At 37.9% G+C, this 16,028-nt stretch overlaps 1 protein-coding gene across 1 annotated transcript in view; it reads left to right on the top strand.

Moving 5' to 3' along the window:
* SORBS2 (sorbin and SH3 domain containing 2) overlaps positions 1–16,028 on the top strand; it is a 168,951-nt gene that overhangs the window by 71,162 nt on the left and 81,761 nt on the right. The window contains 1 exon segment of the mRNA XM_064511053.1: positions 10,855–10,904. Within this exon segment, the coding sequence (XP_064367123.1) occupies positions 10,895–10,904 (10 nt within the window). The 5' untranslated portion in view covers positions 10,855–10,894.

The following is a 16,028-nucleotide window of genomic DNA, read 5'->3' as shown; positions in this document are numbered from 1 at the left end:
TTACATAAAAGTTAACTTCCATTACTGACTCTCAGCAGCAGGAAAACTCTTCAGTGTTTTAGTAAAATGCATTGACAACTTAGTGTAAGAGCTGTATGGAGAAGAGCTGTTATCTTTTTTCTTCATGTTCCTTTTACTGTATTCATAGGTACTTTGTAGATTCATGTTTACTTTTAAGTCATTTGTTAGCCCCTCAGATATCAGGGATTATTTTTCAGGTCTTGTGTTGCCTTGTTCTTTCTAGCTCTAACAGATATTGTAGTCTCTTTCCAATTTAAAAATCACTTTTTCTTCTCTAGTTTGTGAAGGGTGAGCCTTCGTATATGCCTTCTCTCTTTCTTATTCCAAAGTATATCACTTAGTTTAACCTTTGTGAATTTCAGTGTTATGCTGTTTATCATTTGGTCTAGATCAGTAAAAGATGAGTTAAATAGAAACCCTAAATGTGCTGGTGAGGAATTAAGAATTGAGATGGAGAGAAAAAGATAAGCGTCTGGTCTCTTAAAAATGAGCCAAACCTCTAGAACTTCTGAAGTTCACTTAGTTGGTACAGGTAGCTGGTACTAACAGCTTCTAATAACATGAGCTACCAACTATAGTTGTTAGTCATTCTTTGGCTATTTATATTAGGCAAGAATAGCAGCTATTTTGCTTTAAATAACACTGAAGCATGTAGGACTTTATTCAATATGAAACCAGTAGACAGCATGCTGTGTTTACTAGTGTTGTAAACAGTGGAAGTTGTATCATTTTGAGGTGTATTATATGGAGGAGGGAGTAAAGTTATTTGAAATGAAAATTGGTGATTATGCACTTTGGGAAAGTGTAAAATGTAGTATTAGTAAAAGATGAAAATAAGATTGCAAAGCTGGTTGTTCAGTTTCTCATGTATTGTATATAAGGATTTTTTCCTGTGTTTTGAGAGCACATGGTATTGCTGCTGCTGCTACATATCTACTTTCCTGTAAGCAGTTAAGCCTTGAATGGGACTGTACTTGTGCTAAGCAGCACTAAGATTTTTCAGAAACAGAGGGGAAGGAAGAAAAGAAGCCAAGAATTAAACAAATAGCATGGTATAAAGCAGTCTTTTAATGTGTTTTGGGTTTTTTAATAAGCTTGACAGGAGGGAAGGTAGAAGTTTATAGCATATGAGCTACTTTAAAGCATCTAAGTGCTGTCTGAGTCATTTAGGTATTACAGTCTGAACATTAACAGAAACTGAGAGAATGTATTGTTCTGAAGGGCATCCATGGCTCTTGATGGGTCCTATTGGTTTGTATGTGAGCATAATGCTGCTTACCTATTACTTGATCTTTTTGTTGCTGGAGTCTGATATGCATCATTATACAGAGTTGAAAGGCTACAAGTCATTCCTTGAGCAGCAGAACAGAAAAAGCTTGATGTCTGTTCAGACTGATAGTGGATAAATCTGCTCCAGCTTTTGCTTCAAAACTGTGCTCCTAATCTGAACTGAGAGTTCACACAATGTTAGTCATCAGCAAATCCATACAGGAGATTGGCAGGAATGCCTTCATAATGGGAAAGGCTTTGGTTCAAGTTTGTGCCTTTTTTGATACCAAAAATCTGCTCCTTGGTTATCTTTATAGGTTTCCTGATGTCTAATAAGGCTCGGCTTTTTCTTGGAGCTTTTTTCTGGGGCACCCACAGCCCCCAAAACCTTCCTTCCCGTTTCACCGTTTCACTTATATCTGATAGTGCTAGGGTATGTCACTCAGCTGGGCTTTCATATGGTTTGTATTATCTATGGGAATTTCTCTTGTATGTCTTTTTTTTCTTTTCTTTTTTTTTTTTTTTTTTGAAACCTCTACTCCTCTGTTAAACTTCGCTAAAATTGGCCAAAAGTACTTGTTCAGAGTACTGACAGTTACCCAGTGTGATCCCATTAAGTTTATATCTTAGAAAACAACAAGAATTAAAATATAACAGTGAATATTTTAGCTCATCTTGTAAGTTGCACAAGTTATATTTTTGTCTTTATGAGCATGTTAGTAAAAAAAAAAAAAAAATTTTTTTAACTAAATCGTGCTACTTCAGCATACTTGCTAAGAATATATTATGGAGTCTTATGTCACCCTGCACATTGTTAAATATGCAACATTATCTTACAGTAATTAAGGGATGCATGTTCTTATATTTAAAAGGCAAAAACAATGAAAGATATTAGAAAAGGATATTTTTCTCATGAGTGAACACTATTCCCACTGATTTTAATGGGAGTGGTGTTGACTCATCGAAAAAAGATACCCAGATACCCACTGGAAGGAATTTAGATGGAGATCTATGCATGTTTAGTCTCAAATTCTTACATGTTCCATACCCAGTAGAAGGAAGTAGGAATGCATTATTTATTATGTTGTATAAATATGGGAAATGCCAATGCTACTTATTGATGATACCAGAAACCTATAAGTGACTACTAATTTGACAAGTCCTGGGAATGAGTAATGAGAATAAAATTATGTTCGTAATGTTTTTCTTAATCGTAGACGGCTAATGAACCCAAATGTAGGCATCACATAATGCATTTTAAACAGGAGCATAGCTCTGATGTTACCTGGGCTTTGTTTTGAGAAAGATGGAAAATTAGTTGTATCATGCTATTTTTATTTAAGTCTTCCTGGAGATGGATTTGGAGTAAAAAATTTAAAGAATGTCTAAAAGGTTGACAGTAAGGTGAGTTCTGGGCACATATGCTAACTGCTGTGTTACCTGAAAGATAGGTACCTGATCATGGTGAAAGGATTGGTATGTCCTAATTTGGCTCCTGATGGCTGTTCAGTCTATGGTTTCTGTGTTTTCACAGAGTGATCTAGAAAGCTTGTGTGTTGAACATGCTACTATGTAGTGCCAGCTACTAGGGTGAAAATTGGCAGGGGGGAGGGTTGTGTGTAATGAAGTATTGAGCTAGGAATGTGCAATAAACACCCCTGTCTTTTGGGGATCTGGATGTTGAAATCTTTTGAGCATCTGTGCCTAATGGAGCAGAACTACCTTGCTGTCACTGACCCCAGGGTGAAGCGGTACATAAATTTTGGGTTGCCACAGGCATCCATCTCCTATCTGGCCTTTGGCTGGCCTGAGAGGGGCTCTTTTGTGCATCTGTGAACAAATAAGTTTACCTGATAAGAAAACTTTCAGATTGACTGAGAAAACATCTAGTGAGTTCCAGGTACTTTGTGTGCCATGAATGCAGGGGTTTTTTTTCTTTTCAAAGTGTGTCTGTGGACGTTAATGTTGAAGTTACTTCATTGCCTCTACTTAGGCAGAGTTTGTGTGACCTGACTGTAGTAGATAGTCATTGAGGAAAGTCTTTTAGGAGCAAGTCATCAGTCAATTTGGCAACTTGGAAAATGTGTTCCTTTAAATGCACTTCTCAAACAATTCTGAAAGATATGGCGGGGGCTAACCGTTAGGAATTCACTTTGCAATGCTGTGAGCACATATCTGCACTAATAAAATCTAATGCTGTTGAAAGTTTTGGCTTTTTTTAAAAAACATAGTCCAGTAGTGTTCTGTTCCAATATCAGTTCTGCATGAAAACTATTTATCATTTCTCTCTTGTAGTAGTGAAGTGGGATAAATCTGTGGGTTACAGCTGTAATTTTGGCAACTGTCAGAGTTCCACAGAATTCAGTAGAGCTGCACAAATTTACCTCAGCTAGGTAATGGCACAAATATGTATAATGGCATCATGTACAAAGAAAAGAAAGCACCCTTTGAATTGTCTTTGAGAATCCCTAATCCTGTTAAGACCAACTTCTTTTAGTCAATAAGAATACTAGTTTTTCCCACCTCCTCATTCCCAAAGTACTGACTTGCAGATGTGCTGTGTATCTGTTTCAGTGGCAGGCTCTCATACAGTAATCTTAAGTGTTTTCCAGACTAAAGAGTGAATTACAGGAAATTAGTGTTCATTCAAATTAAAACAGCGGCAAAGGAGGAAAAAACCGAAAGTAAGAAACAAAAATAACCTGCACTGAGAGGTTTTTATATTAAAAATAGTAATAGATGCCTCAAGAAAAGAGGAAGAAATACAAATTACAGTCAAAAAGGGGCCTTCTCTTGTTTGTCTTTATACTTGAACAATAAAAAATATAATGAATCACAGAACAATACCAACTCATGACTGGAATTATTAATAATTTCCTGTAAGAGTAAAGCTTTTAAGCAGAGTGTAAAAGCAGCAGTTTGTGTCCCTCTTTCTTTTGCTGCTGTAAAAATGAATAAAATGTGCAGAATCCTGTCAGTTTGAAGAGCTTGCTTAATATTTTTATATTGGCACAATTGCTTTTTAGGAAAAAGGTTCTGATATTGAAGCAATTGAGGTCTATTTTGAGATGACAGAGAAAGAAGAGAGCAAGTACACATTTGTAACTAAGTACAGATGTTTGTCTTATTTTTCAGTACATAGCTAGTCAAAAGAATGCACAGCTAGTAAAAAGTATGCTACAACAGGAGGAAGTGCTTTGGCCTCAAGTTCTTTCACTAGAGATCCCAAATTGAAGAATCTGTAAGTGATTGTTGCTCTTCTGTTTTCTGCTTTCCCTTTGAAGGACGCTCCATGTACATCAGCAGCCCCATAGCTTCTATGAGCAAACTAGACCCTGAGGAAAGAAGAAATTCAGGCTGACTCAAAACTGCTGTTGTAGTCAAATATTTGTAAATAAGCCATCTTCACTGTCAAAACTATTTTCCCTGTGCTTGTCACATGCATTAACAATATTAAGAGTGCCAGTGTCTGTCTTGTGTTCACAGCATTCTTGGTGAAAAATGTCATTAGTAAAATAGCTAAAGGTCTGGCAAGAAGTTTCCAGGTCATCAGATTTACTCCCCTTTTTTCAGACAGACATATTTTTCACACACCAAAAAAAAAAAAAAACAAAAAAAAACAAATCTCAGATTTGTCCGCAGCACTCCACACAAGTACTCCAGACCTTATGGCTGTTGTGGTTGGAAGCTGCCTTCTGATTTTCAACTTAAATATAAGACAAATGAAATAGTGCATTGTAGGATAATGCAGGCACACATGCATGTGATTTGCGTAAGTAGGATGTAAGACGCTGCAGCTGACATTGTGAGGATTGGCTTCACAATCCTATAATCAGAATTTAAAAATGTGTGTGTCAGAGACCTACTAAAGCACTTGTGTGACATTGGTTCTTTGGTTGTCTAGCTGAAAAGACTTTGCTGTGAGAACTGGAGTCTTCCCTTCCTAGTAGGGTAAGGCAATGTGATCTGAGACAAACAGTATATTTAATGTTAAGTGTAGAAGTGGGCCTATGGGGCTAATATAGAGCATGGGCTTAAGTGTCTCATCGAGCTTGGTCCTAATACAGGCTCTCTGCCTTTCTGTTGTTTTGATGTGTGTTAAAGAAACCTAAATGTGGTGGAACCTTCTTTGGTACCTCTCAAGCTTTACTATAGCTGCTGAGTGTGTTTTCATATAAATGGTATCTCTGCACTTGTGCTTTGGGTGCTTCTGCTTAGGGGCTCAGCAGGAGAGAGCTCCGCTCCCAAGAGATGTGGGAGAGCTGTTTCTCTGTGAGAGTTACTGTTGATACAATCTTAAATGTTTTGCAGTTTGGTAAGCCTTTATTATATTTTTGTTGTCCTAGTTCTGCTACAGCTAGAAGCCTGAAACAATTTCTTTATAATTTAAAAAAATAGAAATTAAGTAAAATAATCAGTCTTTGCTATTTTCCAAGGTTTCTGGTTTTAATTGGTTTAGGTACAAACATAATATCTGAGAAATGTTGTTTGTCAGTGTTTATACCTTTTGATGCTATTGATGGTGGTAAGTTCTGTATCTGTCTACAATACTTTCAGGAACTCAGCCTGAGATTGTGGGGAACTCATGCCTGAGTGGTTTTTAGAGTGCTAATGCTTCCTGCTACTTCCCTGACCTTTCACTGAATATTTGAATTGATATACCAAGTATACCAACCTGTTGCAGAGATGAGAGCAGGAATTGTTCTACAAAGTCTTACATCATTTATGTTAAAATAGTTTGCTGCCATATGCAAAGTAGGGTACATAATCCTGGTAATAAATAGGTGTACATGGAAGGTTTGTAGAACACCTGTAATACTTAAACCTGACTGTGAGTAAGCCATCCTTGGAGTAAAATCCCTGGTTGATTTGGCTCCTTAATTTTGCAGACTCTTGTCCAAGTAAGTTACTGTCTCTAGCAGAAGCTTGCACTGTGAAACTGGCAAGTAAGGTTAATGCAAGTCTGACTCTCCCTTCTCATGAAAGTCTGGAGAATTCGGGTCTTCTCCAAATATCTGGGCACTGCTAGCTTATCTAACAAAAATCAATAATTTTCCAGTCAGAGCACGCTCAAATATGTATCTTGCTGTTGATCCATCTGCACTCTGTTGCATGCAGGTTGCTCCTCTTACTAAAGGTCTTAGAGGTGGAATTGATTACATACAAAGGGCAGTAACTGTAATGGAGCATGTACAGGAATTTGCTTAATGATAAAAATAACCTAGCATAAGAACATATTTTTAATCTTATTTTTATGCTACTTTTGGTGAAGTGGCAAGGGGGTAAATAACATGCAACTTTGAATCTATTTTTTAAAAATCAATACTCCGTTACCTGTTTGGTTGATCTCTGTCATCTTATGAATGTTGTGTTGAATATAAAGGGAAAATATTTGGTTGTTTCTAGTCAGTTAAATTCTGAATTTACCCTAGTACTCAGCATGAAGAATGTTTGTAATAAACTGCAGGGGAGGCTGCTGTTTGCATATGTGTGTGTAGTAATAAAGCTTGTCTTTAAGCTTCTTCCATGCTCTGACTATATTAAGTAGAGCAAGTCAAAAATGTTTTCAGACACAATCTATTTTGGAAACTGGACTTTTTGAAAGTGAAACAATAATAAGCCAAATGCTCTGATTCAGAGCTTGCCAAGCAAGGTAACGTACCACCTTGTTTTTCAACAGCCTTTCAGAAAAACTGTTTAAGAAAGGAGGCAGCTAGTGTTGCAGGATTTGCATCCTGGGTTACCAGCACAGTTAGCAATCCTGGTGTTTCAAAGGTGTTCAGACTCCTGGCCACAGAGCAGGAGGCAGAAAGATCCTGAAAGTTATCCGTGAGCTGGATTCCTTTGATCTGATATTTCTATATGGTATTTAGGAGTTTTCAATATTTTAATTTAGGAATTTAGCTGCCATGCTAATCTTCAGTATTTCTGGATATGCTTCCAAAAAAATAAAATCTCCCCTTTTCCTTTACTCCCCCAGTTTTTTCCAGATTTATATGTGAACAGAAAATTAACTTCTGACAATCTCTAGCTATAGGTATTATGATTATTAACAATAACTAGCTTCGTGAGGTGCGAGCAGATAATAGCATATTACTACTTGTTTTAGGCTTTGATTCACAAGGTGCTTGCTCATGTTTACGTAGCTGGGTGTTGGAGCTCTTACCTTAGGTCTCTAGGTGCCCCAAGGTCTCCTCAATAATGGAATTAAACCTCTAGCAGTAGAGATACACAGCTTGCATTCATGAATATACTGGGGGTGGCGGAAATTTTCGTGACTTCTCACTAACCCTTTTTATAGCTCTCTGTAAATGTGTAACAGAAGGGGTGACAGAATAGCTCCCTGCAGTTACCCCACAGTTCAGGACTTTTCAGGAACAGAAGTGATCACAACTAGCTATCAGTCTCTTTAGAGAAAACAGAGCGGATGTCAGTGAGATTCCCACAAAGGTTTTTGGTAATATCTTACAGTGCAAAGTGTTGCTGAACTGAGATTATCTTTGTGGTGTTTTTAAGAAACAGGGAGTTATGAAGAGGTAACATAGCAATACACCTTATGTATTTAGAGAAACTGTGGCAGTGGTAACCACAGCTGTATTCAACTGAACAGACCCATTTTTGCACGTTAGTGCAATGATTTGTTTCCTACTCCATTACTTCTTCCAGCTAAAGCCAGCTATTGAAGCCCTGAAGATTACCCCTGGGTTTTCCTCTGTGAAAGTTAGGCATGCTACTGTAGTCAGCAAACTCAGTGTTCCTTTCCCTCATTGTCTAAGGTCAGGTATGAGCTTGGCAGAAAAACTACCTGACCCAGATGACTGAAGAGCAATCTCTGATCTTGCAAACTGCTGGGTGCTGGTAGCACTTTGTGACTGCACTATAGTCATGGGCATTCCTTCCCCTATGGTGTTAGCTATCTAAAGCCAGCTATCTTGTCTGAGCTGGTTATTAGGCATTCCTTTTGGTCAGTAGAGACTTATGTGGGAAATTCATCTCACCTGTCTCAGGGGTCTGTACTGGAGCTATCTACCAAGTCATTCATCCAGAACAGTTTTCAGGAAATAGGCACAGAAGGACAAAGCAAACAATTTTTTTCTCCGGTTTCTTGGAGTAAGAATCTTGAAGGTTGCTTGAAATACTGTTGAGTAAAATGCTTTCAGGCATATGACTGTTGAGTTCACTGTGTTTCTTTGTGTCCTACTGCTAGCATCACTAAGTATTTGAATACTACTGTAGCTCTTTACCAGCAGAGAATTCCAAATCATGGAGATCATTTTAGATGAGCTCTGGCAGTTTGTTAAAATGCAAGGCCACCTGTTTGGGTGGGTGCAATTGATCTTGTCATATATATGTGCATACTTTTCAGTTATGCAAGACTAATTTGCTCTTTTGCAAAACAAGCTGAAGTAGAAGTGGTAGTGGTTTGTATGCAATCCCTCTCTGAGTGTCAGCAATACAGTGTAAGCGGTCCAGAGAGAACAGCTCCTGTGGAGGGCAAAGTTGTACTAAAACCAAGTGTTGTCTGTTAAGACTTGAGTAAGATTTAATCACACTATGTAAATACATTGAAGCCACCTGCTAGGAATTATTTTGGCAGTGCAGTGTTCCAAGAATTCTGTACTTGGATCTTTTCCGAGAGTAAATGTAATGTATTTTATAGCTTGTTTTTGTGGTATCATCAGTGATTCAGTTCCAGGCTAAAGGAAGGCTTGAAAGTGATGTCTCCTCTAGCAGCCTGAAAACATTCCAGAAAGGAATTAAGAGGCTTTAAGAATAATTTGTAGCTGTTAAGCAAATTTAAAGTTACAGTCAAAGATAATTTATCAAAATCAAACAAAATAGAGTGCGTTTGCTTTAATCTTTAAACGGTCTCTTGGAAATTCTCAGAAGTGATTTACTGGCAGCTGCAGCATAAGTAGAATATAATAAAACTTTATTTACCACACCATATCTATTTCCGTAGTTCTTAAGTAGTCATTTTTTTTAACATGGGTCCTTTTGGTCCCCAGACTGACTTTGAGTAACAGCAGAGTTCAGATAATTACTTCCAATTCACGATTATGATTTATCACTAAACAGTATTTAAGTTTTCCAAGCAGCAGAGAATCTGGCTTGATTGTCAATGTGAGAGAATACAGTAATTCACGTGTTACTTCAGAGGTATAGTCAATTCAGGATTCCTGTTGAGGTCAGTTGGAATTCTGTGTCAGTATTTTTTTTACTGTTTGTTTGTTTTAAATGTTAGTATCTTGAGTCTCCTGTTATAAACAGGGTCCCTATGCATATGTTCCAACTTATTCCAATGTAGTTGGGCAGTGTTATGTTTTGTAAAAATGATAAAATGGATTAAAGAAAAGCTTTATTACTTCAAAAGTTCTAATTATCCATTTGTTTTATTTGGAACTTGATAAGGGAACGTCCCAGGGGCGGGGGAGGACCTTTTTTACCCCTCAATTTTTTGGTCTTCCGTGTTTCTGCCCACTCAGTAAGGCAAATTAGAGCAGGCAGCATGTGAGAGAGACGCAGCCAAGGGCAGCTAGTGTGCTGCATGTGGTCTGTGGCATTTTTACCAGTGGTATTCTTTGGTAACCTTTTGTGTGTTATCTCATTGTTCCCTCCCACCTCCCTTTATGCTCCTGCAATATCTTGAGGAGGCTGAATAGAAGAGATTCAAGTGTCTGATTGTAAGATAAAGTTGTAGCATAACCTGGCAGTAGAAGGGAAAATACTTTCCTCATTTGTCCTGTGATACACATCAGTAGGTAAGAGTAGGCTTTTAATACAGGATATCCTACTTTCTCCACAGTTGTAGGTTGTTTTGTTTGTAAGTACTGTGTAGAGTTGGGATACCTGAATAAAAAGATTAAAGTTATGTATACTTCTTAGGTTAATGTAACTTGCCTTTATTTTGGTGCAAATTATTATCCTTCAAAAAGCACAAAGAGGGATTTGGAAGCCAAGTGTAGTGACTTGATTGCTCATCTATTAAATCCATTGGAGCTCTTGAAGTGGGTTCCCGGGATGCCGGAAGAGGCCCTGATTCTGGGCTTAGCAGTAGAGCGAGCAATGGTCAGAATCTCAGTGTTTGCAGAAACATGTTAAACTACTGGATGCAGATAACCATGTCTCTTTCTTATAACCTTTGAAAAAAGCTAATAACTTTGGCTGCTTGAAAAATATCAGAGGCTTTCTCTTTATATCTTTGTTTGCCTAAAAGAGTGAATAAAGCCTATAAGCAGCCTTTAAAAAAATTTCCACATTCCTGTACCAGAGTTCATTCTAGTTCATAGTTTCAAGACCAAAAATCGATCACTGGTTTTTTATCCCTGAGCAAATGTTTATAGCAGAGGACTAAGCACTTGAAAACAGAGTTGCTTATGATGGAAGCAGCAGCTCATTTTTAACTTTGGAGGATCAAGTAGTGCCAATTTAATTAAAGCCATGTTAAAATAGGATTGTCATTCACATGACATTGATTCTTCACTCCTCTGAAAAATCCTGCTGCCATTTTGTACCATGTACTCTTGTCTTGTGCAAATTAATAGATCGTTTTATTTTCTGCAGGAAATCTGAAGACTTTTATAGCAAATCCTCCAGGGTCAAAATGAATACAGGTATGCTGCTTCTGTGAGATTTTTCTTTATTCTTACGTGCTGTTGAATAAGTGGAGAAGGTCCCAAATTTATGTGAGTGTTCATGAACAAATTATATGTAGCTGGTGATGAAATTAAATTAACAAGGTGTTTTAACAATACGTCTGCTTATGTGCTTTTTTGTGCCCCATATATAAAATTGACATACATGTTTATATGTATGGATATATGTGGTTATATAAAATATACATGCATGTTTAGCTTTGTGTTTAAGTTATAAATTGTGCGTATAAGTTTTGTATGTGTGTGGTTTATGTAAAAATATGTTGTGCAATGACATGACAAGCCATGGAGAAGTGATGTTAAAACATCAGATTTTCTTCAGGAAAAGCCCATGTGCTTTGAAATGCTTTATTTCTGTTCTCTACTATCACTAAATTAAAGGGCATGCAAGTACTGGCCTATATTAGCTACATTTGTGTAATCAAAAGAGGATAACTGTTTAATATTTACAGGGATTTGTATTTTCACTCAGATTGCTGTGATAGAAGTATCATAGCATTGACCAAATGAGGTGCTGTATACTCTAGAAAGTCATCTAAATGGTCTGTGACAATGTGCTAGTACTTGATGCTGAATCACAGAAGTCAGTAGGCAGTGCGGCTGTCTGCTGGCCGGGGGCAGGGCTGTTAGAGGAGGGCAGCCTCGTGGAATCCGGGCCTCGTTTGTGTCCGATGCAAATTCACTGTCACACGCATCTCTGCCTCCTTCATAGCTGAACTGTCCAGTTTGCAGATAAACTGTGGCACGTGAAGAGAAATACACCTGCTCTCCAAGCTAATAGACTTTTTTACTGACTGCAGTGCTGCACCAGTAGGAATGTTACTGCTTCTGTGGCAACTTGAAAAAAACAAAATATGTTTTGCAGGGCCTGAGCTAGCTGTGAAACCAGTGCTGGTGTTTCAGGAGCATGCTCTCAATGCCGGGGGGGGGTCAGGTCTCCCATGGAAGAGTTTGCTATTATCTGGACTTCTGTACTGATCAGGCTTCCTGGCTTCCTGTCATCTCAGCTATTGGCTGAAATTCAGTAGGACCAGGATCTCATACAGATTTCTTATACTAAGTTAAAATACATATTGGCTCATTTGAAACTATTGCGTTTGTAAATACAGTGATAAGCAGGATAAACAAGGTGTCTTGGTTGAGTTTGGGGTATTTTCCACAGTTTTGGTGGTTCTCCTGTCTCTCAGACACTAACTGGGGTGGTGGGGAAGGAGTCGCACAAAGTTTTGGTAAGGATTACATTTGCTGAAATGCTATTCAAAATCTGCTCTATGGTATTTTTAGTGAAGACTCCTTTCATAAACATGTCAGTCTGGGTAATTAAGGCAGTAGTGAAAGACTGCTTACTTAGTAGAACTGTAATTTCAGAAGTAACTCAGCTAATCATCACACATTTGACTATAATTAGATTGTGCATTGCAGTCTTCTGAGTTAAAATATGATAGATGTCATTTTATAGCTTGCACTTCAAAAAATACAGATTTGGCATCAGTGATTTAAATTACCAGTTTGTGTTACTGCAGCTCTGAAGCATGATTTTATTGTTTCACATTGTACTGAGATTTCTCATGTAAGATAGAAATTTGCAAGAGAACTAGATGCAAGTTTTAGGTCAACCATATGTCTGAATGACTTTTATTGTGGGCTGAGTCTTCTGATCACTCAAGGGACTTGAAAACCCAGCTGAAGACCTGAACACACCTGAAACGTTCAACAGTTACCAAAAGATACCATGATTGTAAGCTGAACTTGAATCTACTGTGCACTTAGGTGTCCAAAACCAGGTTTCCTCTTGTGTATGCTTGATACTGACATGCCTGTTGCCCGCTATGCTAAAAGCAGGTATTGACCAAAAATGCAGTATTTCATATCAGCTCTATTGATGTAGATTGCTTCCTGACTGTAAAAATGCAGGAAGCAGAGCATAAAGTGAATATCTTGCAGCTATCTGTTGATGAAGTATCAGTTTACTAAGGAAGAAAACAACTGAGGTGCAAGCTTGTTTGCATATTGTTCTGCTCTAGTTGGTTCTTCTCTTTTTCTGCAATGTGTTGTCTTTGAACATAAAATGAACTCAGCAGTCCTTCAAAATTTGGGGATATTTTGCTGCTTTACAATAGGAATTTGTTCATGACAATTGGATTTTTTCAGATATTGACTTGCCAGGTGTGTTGCAAATTACTTCTGTAGGTAAATAAGTACTCTGGTTTGATGCCAGTAGCTGTCAAAGGGGCAAAGCTAGTAGATTGCATATGCAGCTTTAAAAAGAAAATGTAAATCTACTGCTTAGAGAGGGCTTCTCTAATCCAGTGTGCCTAGTGGCTGCAGACTTGGCAGTCTGTCTCAGCCAACCCTGCAGAAGATATTTTTGTCTACAGAGAAAATGTTTTGAGGAGCTTTGGTTTTCATTACTCTACCATATATGGGAGGGATTTTTTAGCATTTGATGTTAATTCTGTACCACATGTTAGGAAGGAAAATTCAACAGCTAGAAGCATCTAAACATGTTTGCAGAAGCAAGGCAATAGACATAAGCTGATGGGGTGGTTTTCAGAAGTACCAAAGGTGCTTTGGCTCATAGTTTGTTTTGACATTCAAATTGTGTCATAATTTTAAAATAGCAGTCTAATAGAATGTGTGTCTTTTTAAACCCAGACTAAGTAATCATTAGCAGAAGAATATTCAGAATTACATTTAAGGCTTTTCATCTACTAATCTTCAAGCACTTTGCCTATTTCATGAGTATCATTATCCTTATGAGACATTTTGAGAAACTAAGTCAAAGAAAAGTTGAGCTATTTGTGAAGTTCACTTGAGATTACAGCCCAGGATAAATGTGCTTAATGCTCATATTTTATGTATGCATGTAAAGCTGATGTTTGGTGTGAGGTGACTGCATTGAAGAATAATAAATGGATATAAGCTAATATGCAAAAACATATTCTTAGTGTCCATCCATAAATACTTTTGGCCAGAGTTTCACACAGTGCTTGATAAATGCATCTATTTTAAAATGATTAAACAAGTGAGCTGTTTGCAATAAATGAAGCATGTAAAGAGCAGCCAAGGGTGAAAAGGTATGCAGTTCTGGAAGGCTGCAGATATTTTATGTTTGTTAAAATTATTAATTTAAGTCATCACATGGACTAATCTGTTTTATTTTGTCTGGGAGACAAGAATGGAAATTGTTGGGTCGCTGCAGAATGCTGAATTGACTGTGAAGCTGTTTTTAGATCACCATAGCAAATTGTATGGGCTTGATTATTTAAGCCTTCCCCTAGCAAAAAAAAAAAAATTTAAATCATTATTTGTTGTAATTTAGCAGCATCAAGAACTGAGTAATACTAGGTTTCCCTGTGTAGTCAGAATGCAAATAGGCAGTAGGATGGAATCTCCTTGGTCTGAAGACCTTGGAATTTGAAATCGTGGTGCAGGCAAAAGGGGAAAATGATACCATTCACAAATGCAGTGAACAGAGTAATGATCAGCAAACACTATGTTCAGGTACTGTTTTCCTTTTCTTTTAGCTGTAAGAGCCTATTTATAAGGTTCCTACCCCCTGATTGCCCATTATAAGGTTCCTACCCCCTGATTGCCCATTCTTACCTCTTCACAGAAAGTCACTGTCCTTTCATCTGTGCCAACTCAGTTTATGCTACTGCCTTAACTGACTCTCTGAAATGGTGGGGGGTTTAAAAAAATAAAAATAAAACTTCCTAAAAGAAATTGGTGGTTCGAGTTGGCTCCATTCTGATTTGGAGCAGGACTTGACCAGTAATCAAACTGGTACAAGCACAGAGAAGGAATCTCTTAGGAATCTCTGCCACTGCCCCCAAAGATTGGTTGAGTAGAGATACAGCTCATGTAAGGTGATGCTATTGGGATTGTGGATTTGGGTGGAAAGGGATTAAGCACTTCTGGAGAGTAAGAAAATGAATGAAGGAGGAGGGAGACAAGGAAGTAAGGAAAGGTAAGGAATGGAGAAAGGCTGAAGAGAAGAGACTGTAGGAGAGGAGTCAGCAAAGGGAGAGGAGCCAACAATGAACTAATGAAAGGAAGAGAAAGCATCCACAGCAAAATTGTGGAGAGTGGTCTGACAGTCTGGTACATATGCAAATATGCACATACCCCTAGCTGTGGAGCAAGCTGACACCATTTACCTATCTTTTCCTGTCAGCAGATGTTTATTTTATGCTGGCACTTGGCTCCTTTCTGTTCCTTCTCTAAAGGTAAATTTGCTGCATTGTTCTAGCATCCAAGAAAGGGAGTTTGTCCCTATGTGGTCTTTGCTTTGCAAGGTACTGGCAGAAAGATATATCCCCTGATCATTCTTACCTCCCCTTTCCCCTTTCTGTTTTGCAATACCTGCTAAGTATGCTTATTTGTCTTTCCCTGGTTTGACTGGAGTATATAGGGTTTGCAAAAGGATATGTATCATCTAAGGTGGTGATTTGAGCCGGATGTGCGTTTTAGGCAGCTGTTTTAGTCATGAATTATGGCCCAGCTTCATATTCTGTTATTGTGTGCAAACCTTAAATGATTCAGATCTCCTTTGTTTAAATGTTAGAGCAATGCCTAGGAATACTTTGCTCTCATCCCTGAATAATTCATTATCTATAATGAGATATAAAAAAGGTAGAGGGTGTGGACAGGAGTGTGTGTATGTGCATGCACATGTGCACACATACCACTTTTTTAAAAATCTGCAAGCATTTTATATGGATTCAAGTCTTGCAAATCCTTGTTCAGATGCAACACTCCTTGGCTTAATGGGAGCCTGACCTGAACAAAGATTGGAAGACAGAGTCCAGGTGCATAAATACTTGCATGCACATGCATTTGCATTTTGTTAGATATTTTGCACAACTCTGTATGGTGTATTTGTGCATTTGCATCTCAGTTCAGTGCTAGTTGACTCCCTTTCATTGTTGTTTGTTCAAATTGTTATTGAGAATGTTATTGCAGGTACAGGCTTGTGTATGGGCTTCTATATTAGGAGTAAATGTTCTATGCATATAGATACACAGTCAATTGCGATGTCTGTTTTTGCTCTCCTATATGAAGTCATGTCAAACAATCTGC

The sequence above is a fragment of the Dromaius novaehollandiae genome, chromosome 4, assembly GCF_036370855.1.
Source record: "Dromaius novaehollandiae isolate bDroNov1 chromosome 4, bDroNov1.hap1, whole genome shotgun sequence".
NCBI lineage: Eukaryota > Metazoa > Chordata > Aves > Casuariiformes > Dromaiidae > Dromaius > Dromaius novaehollandiae.
The sequence above is the reverse complement of the archived record's forward strand: the minus strand, read 5'-3'. Positions and strand labels throughout refer to the sequence as shown.